At 37.2% G+C, this 21,086-nt stretch overlaps 1 protein-coding gene across 6 annotated transcripts in view; it reads right to left on the reverse strand.

Moving 5' to 3' along the window:
• The window catches only part of SRBD1 (S1 RNA binding domain 1), a 124,602-nt gene that overhangs the window by 51,898 nt on the left and 51,618 nt on the right, over positions 1-21,086 (reverse strand). For all 6 annotated transcript variants that reach the window (XM_059841201.1, XM_059841204.1, XM_059841199.1 and 3 more), the window contains one exon: positions 11,505-11,596. In XM_059841201.1, coding sequence (XP_059697184.1) covers positions 11,505-11,596 — 92 coding nt within the window. The remainder of the gene's footprint in view (positions 1-11,504; positions 11,597-21,086) is intronic.

Here is a 21,086-nt window from a genome sequence, read left to right on the forward strand (position 1 = left end):
TTCCCCCTGAGCCTCCTTTAGGCAGAGCATTTCCAGGTTTTTTTAGTTTTTCCTTGTATGAATGGCGCCCCAGTCCTTTACCATCCTTGCAGTTTAATTTAATTAGCAACCATCACTACTGCAGGGTGTTAAAGGCTTCACAGCATTTCAGAAAAGGACTTGACAAAACATTTGTACCTGAAGCCAAAACAGTAGCCAGAGATATGCAGGCTCCTCAAACCACAACTGCAAAGTTTATCAATTAAATGTTGCACTAGAGACTTCACTTTTAAAGATTTGCACTGTTAAATGCACAGTTAACATGAAGTTCACTGCTCGGTCATGCAAGACTTTTCATATCCTTTAATATCCATTTTAACATGCTGACAAAGGCACTTTGCTAGCTAGGCTCAGAAAGCACTGTGCTGGTGACATCTGATATGCCTGCTTCTCTGATAGAGAAGTTCTGAATTCAAAGACTATCACGTATGCCTTCTTGTCAAAAAAAAAAAAACAAAAACACAAAAAGTTAATCAGTGTAAGTACACCAGTTATAACTTACATGAGTGCAGTTCACTGACAAAATGCTTCCCTACAACAATAATTCATATTAATTACTTTGAAATACTAGTCACCACCACCTGACAAAAGTGAAACAAAACACCAGTGAAAGTAGTATTGATCCAAACCAGGAAACATTTACAACAATGTATTTCTTCTGAATGCACTGATGCCTATGCATAGAGACTATATTTGTCCTTCAGCAACCATCACTAAACTCATTAAACTTCTTTAATACCCATACAGTGTTTTAGGGAATTTTTTCTTTTTTGGTTCTACCTAATGAAAAACTATTTCAAAAGTTACATTTTAGATAAGCTGAGAGCAATTATCTCTCACTGTCCACTTCTCCTTCCATTATATGTCTTTTAAAAAAGACAACCATATGGATAGGTTGATACAGGAATTTTCCAAGCACAGCTTTCTCTTGGGAACATTCAATTAAAAAGTAAAATTTAGACTCTTTTTGTCATATTAGCTTGGTTGACAATGCTGTCATATTCCTAGGAGACTTTCAGTGGAGGCGTAGGACCTGATCCAGCAAAGCACTTCAGCACAGATGCATGTCAGAATTCCCACCGGAACAAGCACAACTATTCACACGCCTAAAGTTACAGAGCCATTTAAGTGCTTTCCTGGATCAGGCCTAATAGTTACAATATCGAAGCAGGAAGATCAGCTAACAGCCAGTTCCACAATTAAGGATGCAGCTCCTATGGTCAATACCAGCAGGAGAGCTGACCTGCCTAACTTCCACTAAAGCCACAATTTCACACCAGAACTTTTCCAATTAATAATAAAAGAGAGCACAGTAGGAAAAAGGAAAGAGTTGTCCACATACTCTCTAGGCAGAAATTCAGTCAAGGTTAGCATCTACTGCCTCTTGTACAGGTCAACTTGTTTATTTTTTGCTGGAGTAGGTGCACACTGCAATAGACGGATCTTTTCTGGAGGCAATGAGGCTCCACTCTGGCCATTTGATCCAAGTGGCTGGACTCTCATAAAACAGGTAACAGTACTACTGAAATCATGAGGGCTCTGCAGAAGTGTTAGGTCTACTACCATGGAGCAGTGACAGCAAAACCTGATGGCCTGGCATTTTCTTATTGAAAACTATATCAAGACTGTAAAATTTGTTTTTCATTTTCAACTATCTTACACTGGGTACATTTTAGAGACCACACATTTTTAGAAGACTAACAATGAAACAGGTAATGCATTCTTACCTCTGTAGATATTAAGGTATTCTTCACTTTTGCTCAAGCTAAAAAAGATTACATGATATTATGATATGCAGGGCAAAATGAGAAAACCAGATTTCTCAAAAGTTATCAGCATGGCCACACATGAGAAGTCTGAGAGATGCTTCTATTAAAATATGCTAGTCTAAGTAAAATGTGAAAAAAACCCTAATCAATATTAAAGAGGGTATTAAAATCAGGATGACATGACCCTCTATAAGAAAACCACTACAAGACTTGCACATCCCATAAATGCAAAGCTTGGAGTTGTGAATTAGGATGAAAATATCATTGCAACACTTGGAAAGGCAGTAACATACTATGCTACCTTTCAATAAATTTATTTAAAATCTTAACACTTGAAGGGACAGAAAGGTCAAGGTGGTCCCCTGACTTCAATGTAAATGTATTTCACACTGAAGTGCAATGAGAAATAAAGATTACAGCAAGCATATTTACCGTAATCCTGTCTTGTCATTGGATAGGACATATTCTGCCATTTCATTAAAAAAGCAGTTTAACTGCTTGGAAGTCTCAATTCACTCCATACTTTGGTTATTTGACAAGACAAACCCAGGAGACAGTGGTGTGTCAGTGATGAAGATGCCATTGTGGTGGAAAAAAACATCCATAAGAGCTGTTTGCACAGCTCATGCCAATCTCTGTGTATGATCTTCATAGAAAGTGAGGAATTGCATTAAAATGCTTTGTTTCCTAATGGCTAATAAGCAGATATGCCCTCATGAACTAGCAGACGTGCTAATTATGTGGCTACTCTGTCTTAAAGATCAAATTCCTAATTTCAAATGCAGAAATTTAAAATTAAGACTATTTTCTTCAAACATATGTCACGTAACTTTGTTTCTCTAGTAATTTCTATAGCAAGCAGTAGCATTTTTCATACAAATCATAGGGGGGTTTTCACTCAGGAATACTGATAATAGTTTTCATACTAAAGACAGAAAAAACTTGCCACACTCAACAGTGAAGGGCCAAAACAACACTGCAGCCTTACTATTTCTCTGCATGGTATCTATACAAGGGCCAAGTCAGCTGTCAGCCTTAAAAAACTAGAATTAGTGCAAACTTCTTTGGCTACCTGCCTCCCTCCAGTAACAGAACAGGTATAAAGCAATCTTTAAGACCCAAATCAGACATGCAGACTATTCAGGGTGCAAGGGCAGCTGAAAATCTTGTCAAATAGATGAAATTTATTATGGTTTCAAGTATTGTGCCCTCTTTAGGGGCAGGCTGCCAACATCTGTATTCAGACAACTACGTATTGAAATGTCCTCTTTTTGCATTGCTTTATGTAAGAGCCACACCACAAAGCAAGAGCTTTAAGGCTTAGATAAGGAAAGTATGAATATGGATAATGCTTATGAATAGAAGAACAAAAAAGTTTCAATTTCTTTCAGTTACAGTGGCATTCAAATGTTGCTTAACACCGTAAGCAGAAAAACATTTTTGGCCAAAAGTCCAGGATGACAGCATTCCTCCTTTTAAGCACATCTTCACATAAGGATAAAAATATGTCTGAGTCAATAACTGTGACAGCTTAGCTACCCCACATGAGTGGGAGCATTTGTTTTGGGCTTTGAAAAGACGTGAAGCTTCCAGATGTGAAGGCAGTAGATAGTTTTATAAATGCTTTACAAATAAATATATGGCAACCACAAGCTATTAAGCTATGAAGAGTTCACCTTCAATTTTGTCAAAAATGAGAACATTCTGTATCTTTATTATGAAACCTCAGTATTTCATTCTTGCTGAGACATGCTACTATAACACCCAAGTAACTCATCCACCCTCCTATTTTAAATAACCTTCCCAACTCAAAAGTCTGGGTTGAAACTTCAAAGTCAATTAAATTAAAAAAAAATATCTTTAGGTAATCCAGGACTCACAAACGCATAAGTAATTACTGTCAATATATCATACCAGAGTAGATATGGAAACATTACAACTTTTTAAATCCTTTTATAAAGCCTATTATTGTGTTCAAGATCAATTACTCTCCATAAGTATCTGCAATAATGTTTATTCAGTGATCGATTGTTCAGGTTTCCTGAGTCCTGGAAGCCTTCTATCCTGTTGACCTGAATTTCACCCTCCTTGCAAAGGATACAGTGAAACGTACAGTAGTCTTTTCATTAAGCATTCTTTCTCAGTAGGTCAGGATTTGTGACACAGTTTTGAATCCTCATATATCTTCTTGGTGGGTTTAAAGTATGCAATTTATTTTAAGCAACTGTTCAACAGCTGCATTTCATCCAAAGCTCTTCTGTAGCAAGTGAGCAGGTTTTTGTTTTAAAAAGGTTATATTTTAGTTTACTTTTAACTCCATAAAACTGATAATCTGTTATTTGCCTAAGATTAATGAAATAATGAATGACAATATTCTACCTATTTATTACCAAGAAAAAAAATCTTTAAAAGAGATGGGTTGAATACAACAAGCAAGTTAGAAATACGTTTAAAGAAAAAAACTTTGACAAGTGATTACAATGCAGCTTTTTAAAGTCAGTATTTTCTCTTAGAAACCCTCTCACAAACACTTTTCTCAAGCATTAGTAATTTCTGTGTCACAGAATAGTACCCATTTTATCCAAGATGAGACAGGGGACATATAAGCATTTAACTGAAGCCTCATGTGATTTTTCTGTCACAGAAATGAGTTAGTCTTAGAAGACAAAAAAACTTTTCCCCATCTGTTCAGTTTAAAAGGTAGGTATCATCAATATCCTTTTCACATTCACACAGCTGATACTAACTGCATCAGACTGCCATTGATTACTGTTACTGCTAAAAGTAAAAAATTACTTGAAAATTACTTTCTAATCTTACAAGAGCTTGTCATCTGTATGTTAGAAGAATTAGTCATTTGTATCAACAGCAAATATTAACCTTTTGTAAGTGACCAGAATGTTCTTTCTTATGCCTGTAGTAAAAAAAGCAGCTTTGGCAAATCACACATCAAATCCTAGTATTAAAAGGAAATCAGAAGTCCTTGAATTGAAGAGCATCCTGGTCATTCCTCTAGCTCCATGCTTCAAGGAAGCAACAAAGCCTTCAAAAGAGAATACACAGACACAACACAGGCACAGAGTTACACCAGAAGGGGAGAAGTGAATGGTTCTCATAGCTCTTCTATGCTAAGGGATAGCAGCTTGACCAGAGCATGTAAAACCTGCAGGCAGCAGGAGATCAAACTCCAGCCCACTCCTGAGCTCTACAGCTCCAGAGGAAATACAGTGCCAGTAAGCAGGATGTCAGTGATTATACACCACATCTCCCACATACCCTGAGGTTTACACAGGTTAGAAAACATTCGGTTCTTGTCTAGAACAACAAGAAAACTACAAGACTACAAACATCTCTAACATCTGTGTAAAAACCCATTCAGGATTGGGCTACTGGTTTGGGGTAATTCAAGCCCATTTCTCTATTTCTCAATATCCTGGTGCAGGCAGATGCTCATGCCCAACTGGGCAAGGCTTAGTCATTTCCAGACCATCTGCAGTTAGAGACTGGTTTTTTAAGATTTCCTATAGAACCCACAGATTCCCTATAATTTCTGTTTGAATTGTAGAGCTAGCCCATGTCTTGTGATGAGCTTCTGCTCAATAGTAGGAACTGGGCCCTATGGGGAAACAAGTAACAAGATCCTCTTGTTCCTATTACTAATTACTTATATTACTATTATTAATTAAGAATTAATTATTGCTATTACTGTTATTTTAGTTTATTAATATTATTATCATTAACATGTTCTATCTTTAACATCTTCGTGCTAATCACCACCCTTTTTGCTTCTAACCACCGCATGTTCATCACCACAATGTGGTTCTCTGTTCTCCATCCTTTCAAAAGTATAATTAAACTCATTTTAAATGCTATAGAACACAACAGATGAAAGATGAAATAGGATTTCATTTCACACTGCTCTAATTGCACGACACCCAATTTAACATTGGGCTGACAAAATGTTTTGATGCATGAGAATTTAGTGCTTACTTTCTCTTCTGAAAGCTTGTGGAACTTTCACCAATTCTCTCTAACTAGCTGTAGAAGAAAGCTCCCACTTAGACAGCAGTGTGAACGTTTTAACCATAGGACTCAATAAAACAAAGTTTTTGAAAAATGACCTTCTCTCCTGAGTAGCCAAAGGGGAGCAGTGCTCTTTTAAGAAGATGAAGAAATTAGCTCAAGTAGACATCCAGGCACTATGTCCCACACATCTAATCATCAAATTGTTTTACTTTCCTTAAGATAAAGTCAAAAGAAATTACATTTTTTCCAATCTTTACCTTCTACTTGCTGGCCAGTATGACAGCTCTGAACTCTGTGTCTCTAACAGGACCCCAGGGAACGAAACCCTGTAGCATAACAGTCTCAAAGTCCTAACAAGCCCTCAAAGCCTACAAGGCTTTCTTTTGCAAGGAAAAGTGCAAGTGGTGTGCTGAACTTTGAGTGCACAATAATGCAATGTGTTCTGCCCTGTGGAGAGGAGACAAGCAGACGGGATTTGACAATGCTAAGGCAAGCTGTGCTGCGTGACCTTTGGCTCTCTCAGATTCTTCCTTATCCTCAGAAAACATCCCTTAGAAACAACACAGTTTCCACACTGGATCGTACCTGTGCATGCACCATGACACATGCTTGCCCTGTTAGCTTTCCAAATCTTCAAAAAGAGTAGCTGTAGGGAATATTTTATCTACCTTTGTTGCTTTCCTAACTGGGTGACACAACTATGTGGTCTTGACAAAGCCCTAGTCTTTCACATCCAAGAGGAAAATGCACATTTCTTAGAGCTGTTACATTAGACAAGCCCAGGGATGCTGCTCTTCTTTCAGCATTTGAACACAGAACTACATATTTAATATCAAGTGTGTATGGTTGCATAAGGCATGAAAATAAAACAGAGAGGCTTAGCATGAGATCTCTTCTAACAAGTGGTTACACAAACATGGTGTCTGAAAAAACAGCCTCTTTCTCCCCCTTTTATTTTACTTTATAAGCAGTGAAAGAAAGAAAAAATTGCTTATTTGTTAGAGCAGTCATCTTAAAAGGAAAGGTAATTCATCAATTCAATGAAATTAAGACATTTCTCATTTATATAACTGAGTGTGCATTGAAACCAGAGTAAAATCCCAGCATGACTCCTGCTTCATAGCAATTCTCTACCATCAGGCCACTGTTTCACTAGAATGCATCGGTTTCCTCTGATTTTTAGTTATTAAGCAACATTTATTTCATTATGGTGAAATAAAGGTGGAGAGGCAGCAGAAAAAAAATTCTCTGTGAGCACAAGCCAAACAATTGGTACATCCTTTATCTTCCTTATACTATGGACAACAAAACCTCCACTAGCTGGCCATACCTTAAAAAGCTCCCAGGCATCCAGAAAATACATAAATTTCACATTTCTGTGTGGCAATCCTTCAGCACGAGTTATATGTGTTACACCTTCTATACACTTCACCTGTTCCTCCACAGTCTTCCCCTTTTGTCTGGCCAAACTTGCTCAAGCCAACAAGCATTTGCAACAAGGGGGTGTAGAAGTGGAGAAACAGTGAGAGAAGAAAAAAGAAAGCCTGGAAGGGTGTATATGTTGACACCTGTACTGACATCCTTCATTTCTTGTCCCATAAAACTTATTTTTATTAGGAATACAGACTCTGCACAAGAAAATCAAACCTTAGGCAAAACCATATGGAACAGGACAGAAGTAAAGCAACGACATCAACCTTTGGAAAAACACTGAATTTCAGGATTCCCAGGCCCAGTGACAGCAACCAAATCCAGGCTGGTACAGACTGTCACAGAGCTTGTCTGTCTGAGGGAGGAATGCCTGTCACTACTGAGTTTAACTTATTTCTACTACAAAGAATAACACACCAAGACAGTCATCTCATGTGCTCTGGCAATGAAAGGTAACCCATGGCAAGTGAATTACTGCTAAAGTTGCAAGGGAAAGTACCATGCCCAGTAAACTGCTTCTAAGGGAAACTTGCATCCAGGCTTTGCATTGAAAAAAGGCACAAATCAATCTCAATCACAGAGACCTAGAGCAATCCAGGAGATTTTACAGGCAAGTTAAGTGCATAACTCCTACTTGAAGCTGTCATGAATAAAATCTAACCAAAGGCTAAACATGAAGTGGTGTACTGATGCTAGGTCAGGAAATCAATAATTTTTTTAAAAAGAAGCAAAAATCTCAACAAATGAATGGAACAACCAAAAAAAATATGAATTTGACAGCTTTATGAAAACTCCACCAAATGAAATATTTTAACTGCTGCTTCAAGAGGGTGGCCAGAGGACACATGCCAGGGCAGAAATAGAACTGCAGTCATCCACCCAGCCTCACAGCTCCCTCATTACCAATACCTCATTTCAGCCTCAGAGCTGGCAGTCATAGAGCCTTGCTGGAGCACATACTAATAAACTTCACAAAGGTGATCAACATTTCCAGCTTGCAAAGTAATCCTTCAATAGTCTCCATTCTTCTCTACAAAACTTCCCACCCCAAATCTCAAGCGTGTCCTTGGGCACAGCTTTTGAGAAGAAGAATTCAAGGAAGCCTTGCACTCCCTTGTCTGTCAGACTGCAGGTTCCTCCAAAACTCCTATTACTGAACTCCAGTGGCTTGCTCTCTAGGCAGAACCCTCCTAATCTGCTGCAGCTGAACTTCCTCAGCCTATCAAGTAGGAAATCCTTTTATTGCTCTGGCCTATAAGCCTCTTATCTCCTAATTCTGTGAGGTTGAGAAATAGCTGTTCTGCTCATTAATCCTACAATGACTGTCAGAAGGGGATATATACCTTCTCACCCTACTCAAACACAAGTAACTAGGTCTCATCAAGCTCTTTACTATCTACTTAGCTGAGTCCCACTCCACAAGATTTTATAGGAATTACAGTAGCAGTACAGTAGCTTCTGCACTTTCATGAAATATTCAGAACGCTTCTAAAGTTGGAAAGACCCTATTTAATTCCCTGTACTATAGGTAACAGAAAATTGTTTTTAAAAAAGCTTTTTTTCTTTTTTAAACAAGTGCAATTTTGGCTAAAAGTGCTGTATGGAGGTTTATAAAGACTTTCCTCTACCGTCTGTATAGACAGCACTGGTTTAAAAAGAGATCTTTCTCAATCATTTATTACAAATTTGTGTCATCCATGACCTTCAAAGACAGCTCAAAGGGGAAAAAAAACCCAACAGTTGAGACCTTGGATTAACTAATATCTTTAATTAGCACCCCCAAGAAATTATGAAGGTTGCTGGTTTTCCCCGTATATAGGGCACTCAGCCAAGGAGAAACTATTAAGTAAATTTTTCCATCAGGATTGATATCTTCTATTTCTTCGTACAAAGCAAAAACTGACTACAAACAGTTGCTAAACACCACTGCAAACATTCCAGATATGAGAAAGTCCTCATATAACATGTATTATTTAATATCTTACTTTTATGTACCCAATGGACAAACATAGGCCTATCTGTGTCATTCAAAAAACCTTCTATAAAGTTTTGTTGAGAAAAATGTTAAAGTGGCAAATAGTGTTAAGCTCACAGATATCTCACGTCAGCTGTACCTTTTATTTTAACTATAAATGTCACACTTCATCATGCAGCTGTCAGCTTCCTTTAATGTACTAAATGCTATCATGTAAGCACAGAATCTGACATGATGTAAGACAACAATTAAAATAAAAAGCAAGTCAGCTTTGACACAATGTCACTTTTCTGTATGCTGCAAATTAAAGGAAAATTGAAACTATACAAGTAAGCTAGTCAAGAAAAAAGTCTGAAAAAGCCTCAAACATCAGGTAATGTTTCCCTCTAATGTTACGAACCATTTTTACACTCAACTTCAAGAAAACATCCATAGCTTTAGCACAGCTAATTACAAATTGACACCAAAAGATGTCAGGAAGAAAGCCTGAAACTTCTAGAATAGATAGTTCTAGCTGTCTAGTTTCATAGCAGACAACATCCATGGAACTAAGAAATTATTTTTCAACTTCCATCCTACCCTTTTTCAATTTCTGTCCACTATGTGGGACTGCTGCAGCATAGTAAAACTGCTGATGCTTTTAAAACCAGATGCAAGAGCACTTAAATTAAGGCTGGTGAAAATCCTAGTAATAATGGAGCAATTATGAACTCTAGGTAATTAATACTTGAATTGAGCATATATTAAAAATTTGATTTCACTTCACTGTATTTAATGCAGAACACTAAATAAAAGTGTCTGGAATGTTGAAAAATTAATTTTGGAGAAAATGAGAAACATGTACACCTGGAAAGGCATAATGTTAATAATTAGATTTCTTCCTTTTCAGTGTTTTTTGTTCATTTACATCAACTTTAAACCTATATTTAATACATCAGCACCATAAAAAACTGTGACCCAAGGGAAAGCCGGTGCTATCTGTCACAAACACAGAAATGTCACACACCTAATATTTGCTCTGGCCATACCATGACATATTTAAAACTCTGTGGCCCATGGAAGAAATAGTCACAACGGAGTCTGTTCACAGGCAGGGAAAAAGGAGTCAAGCAAAAAGAAGCTAGAGACCTCTCCTGCAAATGGAAGGGCTGATACAGACATTCCAAGAACATTCCTGTAAAAACATTCACTTCAAACATCAAGTTAACACTTTCCCCTTTGTGGAAATAAGAGGAAAAGGAAACATGGGGAATTCTATAAAGTTTTACCCCTGAATACCATGTCAGAATTCTTTTCTGCTGATCTATACCCTCCAAAGGATTTCCAGGCCAGTAACCTGCTAGAAAAACATTAAATCTAAGAACATTATAATTCTGACTGGAAAAGTTCTATACACGAGTGCTGCTGCATTTTCCAGTATGCTGTATTTGATTGAGTATGACAGCAAACTGCAGAAAAATTAACAATAAAAAAATCCATGAAGTAGATTAAAAAAAAATAGAAAAAGATACGCAATTAAAAATACATAAATGAAGTAATACAAGAATAACTTCAAACCTACCCTTACAGCTGTCTCTGAATAAAACAAATCCATGAGTAGAATCTGGTCACGGATGGAGCTGCTAGGAATTTGATCTTTAAAGACTACTCTTTAACCAAAAACTTAAAATTACAAAGTGGCAACACTTGTGCATTTCCAATTGCTGTGTTAGACCTCAGTGACATTTATGCTGAAGTACATTACTTTTTAAAAACAAAAACCTAAACAGTATTTCCTGAAAACTGTATTCAGCTACATTAAAACTCCAGTGATCACAACAAATGCACAACTTCAAATTAACGACTCTAGTTTTATATTCTTTTTCCAGCCTTTGAATGGTTTAATTATTGCTACAGATATTTATGTACACACAGAGGAGAAGAGGGAAGGTCAAGCCCCTGTGAGCATGGACATGTGCAACTGTGAAAGTTCATGCAATTCACTGGTTCTATTCATCACTATAAATTCTCCTGTACCAGCCTGTTGAAGGAATACATCCACAAGGATCTTTACATTACAGGCGTTAGTAGAAGGTGATGTCATTCACTTGCACGCCTAGGACTTCAAATGTGAAATGACAGAATAATTAGAGTTTAGAAACAAAATATCCAAAACTTTTTTCTGCTTTTGGCTATTATTTTATTTAAGAATATAAACAAAACAGGCTGAGAATTGAGACTTGAGCTCCATATTGAAATGTGAAAAAATGAAATACTCTTCATACCTGCACTCCTTAGGTTAGGGTCTAGGTCTGGCATTTCCTTGGAAGCCTCTGGACTGACACTGTAGATCGATGCTCCCGCTTCACTGACAATGCTGAAAAATAAAACAGCAAATATGTAAAACAGCACACAGCTGAAAAACACACGTGAAAGACTTTGCAAGTGACTTAACTGAGTATTTGGATTTTTTTTTTTTAAAGCACCAGGTTTGGAATAAACCAAATGCTTACAAAAGTATGTCAGTACAAAGAAAAATATCCCCATTTAAGCAAAACCACTCCTCCCTGACTGCAACATTCATTCTTTATCAATTCTGGCCTTATTATAAACACACACTGTGCATGATCTCAATCCCTGTCTCAATCTTTACAAGAGGAAAGAAAATGAATATAAGAAACAAGTGTTACCAGAAATAAATAGGCAAACCAGCTTCCATAAAAAAATTAAACCTACCTGACAATTTCATTAAAAACACCTACATTCTAAAGTCTAACGTATCACTTGAATCCAAGCCATGAGCATGCACACACATTGCCTCAAGCCAGCTGCCCTAAAACACTAAAAAAGCCCCAACCTGATAGAGATTGAGTCACAGAGCTGCAGCTCCCTTCTCAGCAGCATTCAGAACCGTCTTCTCCCAGCTCCCACTGCCATCCCCAAAGAAAAACAGATTGCTTGTCTTCAGGAACTTAAACTTCAGTTCATTTCTCTACCATACATCTCAAACTCATTCAGTAATGATGATAAACTCAGCAATTCAAATCAAACACATAATTAAAAACCTTTCAAGTGCTCTAGTTCCACTCAAGAGAAAACTACAATCAAGTATTCACAGTCTAATTTTATTTTCAGCTGTGAAATTCTGACACCACTGAATCAACAGTGTATTTCTTCAAATAACTTCAACAGAACTGGAATTTCAGGTTGATAATTATGGCATCACACAGCTACCGCTCTGGAGATTAATACTATCAGTTTCAGAACTATTTTTACTTTTACTATTCCACTTTTAAAATAACCTAATCTTTGCCATAAGGAGAGAAACCAAAGTCCTTAAGAAACAGACCTTTCAGCAAAAATCCATAACTTTGCTTTATATTGTTTTAAAATTGGACTATAAATTTTCCTTTTAGGAACATTTATTAGGTCAAATTTTTACATAAAGAAACTGATACCTAGAAACCACTCCCTTTAGAAAAAGCTGGAGAACAGCTCAGAGGTTAAATATATTCCCATTCAATGTTCCAAGCACAGTAACAGTAAATAGTATAAAATGCAAATACAAAAGGTAAGAATTTCTTTTTGGTTTTTTTTGTTTGTTTGTTTTTTACAGATTCCCCTCTTCCCCAATCAAAACTGGAATTTGGCGGAGTGCTGTACACACAAGTCAGATTTAAAGTTACCCAAAACTCTTAAGAACAGTAGTACAAACAGACTGGATCTTTCAATAAATACAGAGAATAAAATCTGCTATCTTTAAGATTAATGTAACTCCAGACCCATTCAAATGGAGAAAAAAGAACCTCAGACCAGGTAAATAGGGCAATTGAAAATGAAACTATTTCATGATCTTTCAAAAAGATTCAGTATTATGAGCACTCCATCACTATAAATGACATTCATAAAACATTCCCATCACAGGGCTCAGAAGTAAGATCGTATCACAAAAACCTAACTGCTGAACATAAAGATGTTGACAGAAGACTCATAAAACTGATTTCTCTGATGAACAAGTAATTTAAAGAACAATGCAGCAGAACGTATTTCTTAACCTGTTCACACCTTATAAAGGCAGCATCTGGCAACCGTTCCCTTTCTGGATATTGCTTCCAAAAAACCACACATAAGCACACACTTCTAACAGCTTTTCACTAATCTCTCTTCAATCTTCGTATTCCAACAGATCCCAAATATTACTCTACATGCAATTTTTAAATTTAATACACTGATAATACAATTAATATAATTAATTAGATATATTATATATTAATATATAAGTAATATAATTTTAGATATTAAAAAAAAAAATCAGTGTTTTGCAGTCATTTTTACAATGCTGTACTATAAACCATACCACTGAACACAGCCTAATGCTTGATCCTCTCCTGGTATTTTCTGCAGTGAACAAACTGATGTGAACATGATGGGAATTTTAACACACTCGATATTTTACTGTTTCTCATTAATACTACACTGATGATTTGCAAAAGCAGAAGGATTGCACCAACACTGCCATTCTATGGTAATATGTGACTTGTGCCAAATTTTAAGGTAGGCAGTACAAAAACTCCTTGCTGAAATGAGTAGATAAAATTAACACTCAGGACAGGAGACAGAAACATTTGAAAAAAGCGTATTTCCTTTCCTCAAAAGCAAAAACATTTATACACTCCGTGAGGAGAAAGAGGGAAGCCAAGTAAAAAATTATCTCTAGAAAGAGAACAAGAGATATAAAAAGCAATTCCAGAAGCAGCATACACAGAATACTAGAGATCCACTCTGAGATGGTTTAGTATACACATGCAGTTATTCTGTGAAATATTTGGTGTAGCAGACACAGAAAAGGGGAGCAAAAATTTCCACTCACGTAGAACCTCTCACTGCTCTGCTCAAGACGGCAAAACCCAGACGTTAAATAAATCTTTTACCCAGATTAAATGCATAAGGCCACACACTCCTAAGAAACCATCCTCTGGTTCATTCAACAACAGCCAACCAAACTTTAACAGAACTATTAGTGGCTATCACACGGTTTGATATGGCTACAGGGAGGTGGCTACTAATGTGACAATGGCACAAAGAATGCTAAAAGATTTAGCCTGGTCAAAACACTAAGATTACAAGCTTTAGGGATGGTCAGCAGATGTTCTGGCTTTTACTTTTTGACTAGACAGAAGACAGTCACTTTGGTTCACTGACATTTTATATATTTTCCACGTTCTCATCATTCTCTTGAAAAGGAGGACGGCTTTATAGACAATTTAAGCTAATTCACATTGCTAAATGCTCTACATCATGTATTTTAAATAATGTATATATATTTTATGTCAGGGCATATTAAGAGAAAACCAAACATGCTCAAATGAGTAGGAAACAGAAATTTACTCCAAACTATTGTGGTCCACACTGTTCTTCAATCTCCTCTTCCCATTTCTATATTGGATATAATTCTCAAAAGAGTTAAAAAAACCCCAACTTCATAAGAGCTGGAGAAATTGTATTACGATCTTGTGCATCTTCAGAATTTGTTTCTATTTTGACCTTTTAAGTCACTTAGCAGACAAAACCAAAAGAATTGGCCCCAGTAATGAGACCCTCATTACTATGCCTTCTTTAGGAGGAAAGATTCTGACCAAACCTAAACATTTGAAACAGCTTTAGTGAAAAATTATTTTGCTTTTTAAAGTCAATATGTAGCAAATAAGCACATGGTTATGATATGATACAATAAGCTTCTAGTACATGAATGAACAAGTTTCATAAACTTCTTTGAATTAACAAGAAAGCAGGTAAAGGATCTGGAACTACGCCTCCATGTCGTGCTTCCCGCATCCGCCATCCCATGGGTAAGGGGTTTTCCTCAGCATCTATATCCAATTTTTAAAAATTAAAAGTGCCCAAATCACAAAGCCACTCTGCAAGATCACAGTGTATTCTTTTCAATTGTACAAACTGGCTTGTTGCATATGAACTAAGTTTTCTGGTACTGCACCCATCTCATTCACAGTTGTTAAGACACATTTAAGTAGCTAAGGCAACACTAAATGTATTCCACCAGCACCACCTGGTGGGCCCTCAGCTTTATGCTAGAGACCATGCCGCCTATACTCTTAATACTTTTAGGAGCCTTTTAACATTTATTAAAGCAAATGTTCTCTTACTCAGCTTAAATGAGCATTACCTATTTGATCTGATAAAATTATTCAGATTTTCCATCTAGTCTTTTACAGGAAAAAAAGCCTTTCTTGTAAATGGTAAAAAAAATAAAATAAGATCACCTAAAATTTACTCTTTTTTAAATTCAAAGCCATTACATACCTACAAAATGCATCAAGATTACAAGTAAACAGCTAATTAACAACAGTGGTTTAACTAAATTACAATTTTTAAAACTTGCAGGTAGCAAGTTTTCACTGTAAACATTTTCAAAGCTATGTAAAACATCTACTGTATGTATAATAAAGAAAATATCTATCAGGCTGCGCATTTGTGGGTTTAAAGAAGAATGCATCTTCCTGCCATTTTCAAGAACCCTACCAACATTTCAGACTTTTTTATTACATTGAGGTCATTTCCCCACAATCAAATGAAAACACTGGATTAATAACCTACAGAGAAGCAAAAGGCAACTTTATCCAACTTTACGTAACTTGCTGTTCCTACAACTTCCAAATTCCCGATCTACGACTTCAATCTTTTAAAATACCAGTACAAAGAAGAGTCTGGTGTTTATTACCTGGAAGAAAATCCTGGTCACTCTAAAAGCAAAGGGTATGCCAACCTCAGAATGGGCCAAGATTTTCGCATTTGGCTATAAAATGATGATCTACCACAAAAACTCCCTTCACAATCATGATTTAGTAATTGTTTCTAATTCTTCTAACCCAACTTTTTACATATTTATTAATAAATATATTGTTCATAAACTTCATAAACAAAAGCCAAAGGTTCCCACAAAGTACAACAGCAAAAAAAAGGCAAAGGTTTCTTCAGTGCTATTTACTAAAATAATTGGGGTATGAATCACCTGGAAGAGAAAAATAAAATGAAATAATATAATGACAAATAAAATGACAAACTACTCTCTAGAAAAGAATGCTGCATTTAGACACTCAGTTGGAATGTATCAAGCTTTAATTATGCTGGCAGATGTTATGATTAAAACTAAGAAGGGGCAAGGAAAACTTAATTAAGCACATACTCAAAAGAAGATTGGGCTACTTCATGAATGAGAAATCCATTGGGCCTTACTGGAAACACAGAAGTCACAGATAGTTCCTGAACAGCCTAACACCCAAAAGGGTTGAGAGTTACACTATAGAAATAGGATGCCTGCATCTGATTTTTGCTGACTAATGAGACCAGCTAGGGCAGGTTGAAAAAGCTCTTCATGGGAAACAGCAATAACCCCTCATTTGCATTTTGAGTCGTCTTGCTCTTCCTGCTCGTGTCAAGCAGGACATTGCACATGGCAGAAGCCCCTTCAGTGGCACCTTCAGCTCCTCACCATGACCACAGGCAGAGCTACCTGCCCCTCCAAGCCACTCATGTTTGGGCACACAAGTGCTCCAGCACCTCTGCGCTGTGCACAGCACAATTCCTTCTGCTGTGATGGTGGCTGTGGCCAGCTGGAGCCTGCAGCACAGCACAGGCTGGGCTGGGATTCGTGCAGCCACACGTGCTTTGTCACAGGAACAACAGGACACCAGGATTGACAGACCCTGGCTCTGACACAGCTATGCCATTGCTTTTTTCATATGAGAAACATCAATCATGGAAGTTCAAGATTAAAAGGTCTTGGTATATATTGAATGATCTAGTCAAAGAATAAAAAAGCCAAAGAGATTTTCAAAAGCCTGCTCATTCTGATAGATGAGATAAGATTCATAATATGGTGTTTCTCCATCACCAATAAAGTGGTGGTACAGCAAGGAAGATGTTAGGATCATAAAAAAGGATTGTACTAGAAAGTCATCATTATTCAATAGAATCAAGGCAAAAAGCATCCAATTCATTTGTTTTTAAAATAATATAAATAATTAGTTTTAAATGTGAGAAATATAGAGAACTTGGGAGATATTTTCATTATGAAATATATTTAACACTAAAAAGACTGTTATATGAGAAAGGAATGTTCCTCAAATTTCCATTGCTTCACTCAAAACCTTTAGTTACTACATGCCATAAAAGTGTTGCTTATATGACAGTCCATCTTTCAAAAATAGTTAAATCAGACAACAGCTTTTAAAGCCATCTTTAGAAAAAGTATTACAAAAAAGCTCATAGTGACTCACAGTTGCAGCTATTCAATTAGATGCAGGAGGGACACCATAAGCCTTCAAGTACAGCTCCCGCTTCAGAGCTCATACACACACAAAAATTTAACCCCACAAAGAGTCTTCAGAGAGCACACCAAATGATGAGCAGTGAAACACACCCCACATAGTTGCACAGCTGCATCCTGTAAGTTTCCATAGAACATACTAGGTGAAATTCTGCTTGTAACTAGCATTTTGAAGTCAGAACAAAAAAAAAAAAAAAGTCAGTATTTCTAGCCATGTATGAATTTGTTCTGTATTTTATGAAGTTTACTAGAAATTATGCCATGCAAAGAAAGGAATTTGGTCTTGACCAACTCAATCCACTTTGTAAAGTAAAAACTACTACATTATTTCATACTCAGTTTTTATATTATTTCAGACTCAGTTTTACAGCAGATTACAACACAGAATACCATCACCTCTTTCTGTTACAAGCCCTACATTTGAAACAGCTTGCTGACCCCACAGCAGGGACAATAAATAAGCACCTTATCAAGCAGCTGCTGAAGTGACAGAAGTTCAAGGCAATCATCCTTACATCAGGAATTATTTCTCTCCTGTTCAGCCACAAAGGATATTTAGCATCAGTTAAGCTGATGGCTTTCCTGGTAGACAGTATAGAGCTTTAGAACCTACTCAAGAGGAAAGAATTAGGCCTGTTTCAACCCTTCTTTAGCAAGATACTCTAATCAGTGATGGTATTGTTGCTTCAGATCATTAAAAATGACTTATCTTAAAGAACACTTAGTCTTACAATGATACTGTGTTTCCCAGTTTTTCTAGTATGCTTATGCAAAACTAAACTTCCCTACAGAATCGAAATACAGTCTTTCAGATGAAGAACGACATGCAAAATTTAATGGTTTGAAATACCAAATAATAGTCTTTCAACAACAGATAAAATGCAAGGCTTCCTCAATGTCTGTTCACAAGAAAACTCCATGAACTCCCAAATCAAGAACTAGTTACCATACTAAACTAATAAATCCAACTGTATAGCTCCAGTCTGGAATGCTTTATTCAGCTGTGTATGAACCATGCCCTCAGCACATCCCTGCAAAGGGAAGAATGATCAGATATCTGTCTTCATCTTGTCTGAAAACGATGACATTTTTCAGTAAGAAAAGGGTCCAAATGGCAGGTGTCAAAGAGCTTTAGCTTCACACGTGGTGCTAGGAGGCAGAAAAAACAACAGCAGCGTGTGGCCATGTCAGAGCTGCACAGAAGCTGCCGTACAAGCGCATATCTGAAAAGAGCAAACCTCAGAGCCTGTTAAATCAATCTAGTGCCAGATGCTGTTATCAGAACAAAACTGGTGCTGTGGATTCATCCCCAGAAGAAATACATGTCCCATGTCTGCAGTGAAAAGTGAAAGACCTAGGGTGGCATGTCTCAAGACTGAAGGTGACAGTCACCTGTGACTGCCCCCACCACTTTCATTGACAGTTTCAGAAAACAAGTGCTGTCATTGCTCATAAAGCAGCTGGAGTTGAAGCTCCTTTCTGCCCTTGCACAGAGCTTTAAAATCCGAGCTTCGGGTCCAAAAATCTACTTCCAAGTTAACTATCCAACTAAAAAGCAGTCAAGTAATTCATTTTTACTTAAAACAGCGCAGTACAGTAGGAACTTCAGAGAAAATTTAGCTACTGCTCATTGCCTTGCTGCAGCAATGCCAAGGAAAAGAAATTGTGACAATATGGATGTTTTAGAATCAACGTTACCTTAATGCAAGAGGACAAGTTTAACTCAAAAGAAGCACATTTTATGTGATTACCATGCAACAGCAGCACTTCTAAGCAGTATAAATGAAAAATGGTTGTATTCAAATATGTTCAAAAGTTACCTATCAATCATCAATTACCATTAGAAGAAAGGAAAGTAAAAAGGGCTTTAGGACTGACATAGGAAATGAAAACCCTAGAGACCACTTCTAAAATATAATAGGCATGGAAATGGGTATGCTCTTTACAAATGTACTTCATAATTTCAAGACCAATCATGACAGTGCTCAGCAGTTTTGCATAACCAAATTATCCCAGTGAATTCAGTGGAACAAACTGTACATACAGCATTGAAAAAATGTAGCCCAACACTGACAGGATTTTACCCAACCTGCTTTTACCCAGGAGGGAAGCACAGGGAGACAAAGAAACAACGATTTGGGCAGTCAGGCTTCAAAAAGAAGAGAAACACTAGGTGATGTTAAACACTCTCATTTCATACCTTAATAGACAATCTTGAAATGAAATCACCTAGAAGCACATTAGAGACATGGCACAGTCCAAAAAGATGATGATGCTCCCCAAAAAGCCTATGAAAACTCTTCCCTACTGAAGGGCTCAATAAGCAGCCTTTCTTAGCCCCTGTCTCTCACAGTTCTCAAGCACTTGGTGAAGATGACAAGCTTGACTCAACTCCATTGAAACACAGCAAACCAAAGGAACCTGCAACCTTCTGCAGAGCAGAAGGCTGCCACCAACACTGTCCTGCCAGCAGCTTCTCAGTTCAGCCAAGCAGAAACCCCTGCAGTGATAGCACATGGCAAAAGCTGGTGTTTAACCCAGTCCATTTCCAGCCATGCAAGATCTTACAAGGTAAGGGCAGATCTATCCTGGCTGTTCTTAGAAACAGCAGAGGCAAAGGGTAAAACCCTGAAACCAGGTAGTTCATGTTCATGATAGTAACTCAAGCGGAAGCATTACCAAATATCAAGGTTGTGGAAATAAACAAGACTTTAAAAAAAAAAAAATTATTCCTGCCTATAAAGAAATACCTAGACCTTACCAGTACCACCTGCATTTGGCACTGTCACTGACAATTTATAAAATAGGGGGAAAATGTCTGACTAAAGCCTATTTAATTTTTAAGCCAAAACATTTTCCTATTGCACACTCTGTTTACATCACCCTTCTGTGGGACACAGGACATTCAAGAAAATAAATGCTCCACTGAGGAGAGTCCATCAGGTTCTTGAGTGAATAAAGATCTCTCAACCAATTTATTTGTCAGTGAACTTCATAGAGCATTCAGATTTAATCAAATAACATAGCATTAAGAAGCATCACATGTGAATAGTCAGTTTGAATTTACCTAGAAAGGCTACAAGAACAAGGCATTCCAGTGCTACATTGGCTCTTTTTATTTCTTAGAACTCATTTTTTTTCTCTTAGAACTAGCAACACAGATGCAGCAACTGCTGTGCCTAAAATGCAGTTAGTTAATCCAGACCAAAGGCTGGAGCTTGGAGTCACATGAACTCTCAGGGAGACTTTGTCCCCAGAGTGGAGCATAACTGGACAAGACCACAACATATGGAGGAAAATGCCTCTTGGAGGACAGCACCTCCAGCAACTGTCATTTTCTTTAATGCTCACTCTGGGCAATTGGGAGGCAGCCTGGCCAGTGCTGCTGTGCCGCCTCCACAGCCTTGATTCATGCAAAATTCTGACCTATAGCTTTGGCCAGAGACTGGCTTTATTCTGTTTCCCCTCTGTGCTTTCCTACAATACCACTGATACCAATCTTGGTACACAATCTCTCCCT

This window comes from Haemorhous mexicanus, chromosome 3, assembly GCF_027477595.1.
Source record: "Haemorhous mexicanus isolate bHaeMex1 chromosome 3, bHaeMex1.pri, whole genome shotgun sequence".
Taxonomy (NCBI): Eukaryota; Metazoa; Chordata; class Aves; order Passeriformes; family Fringillidae; genus Haemorhous; species Haemorhous mexicanus.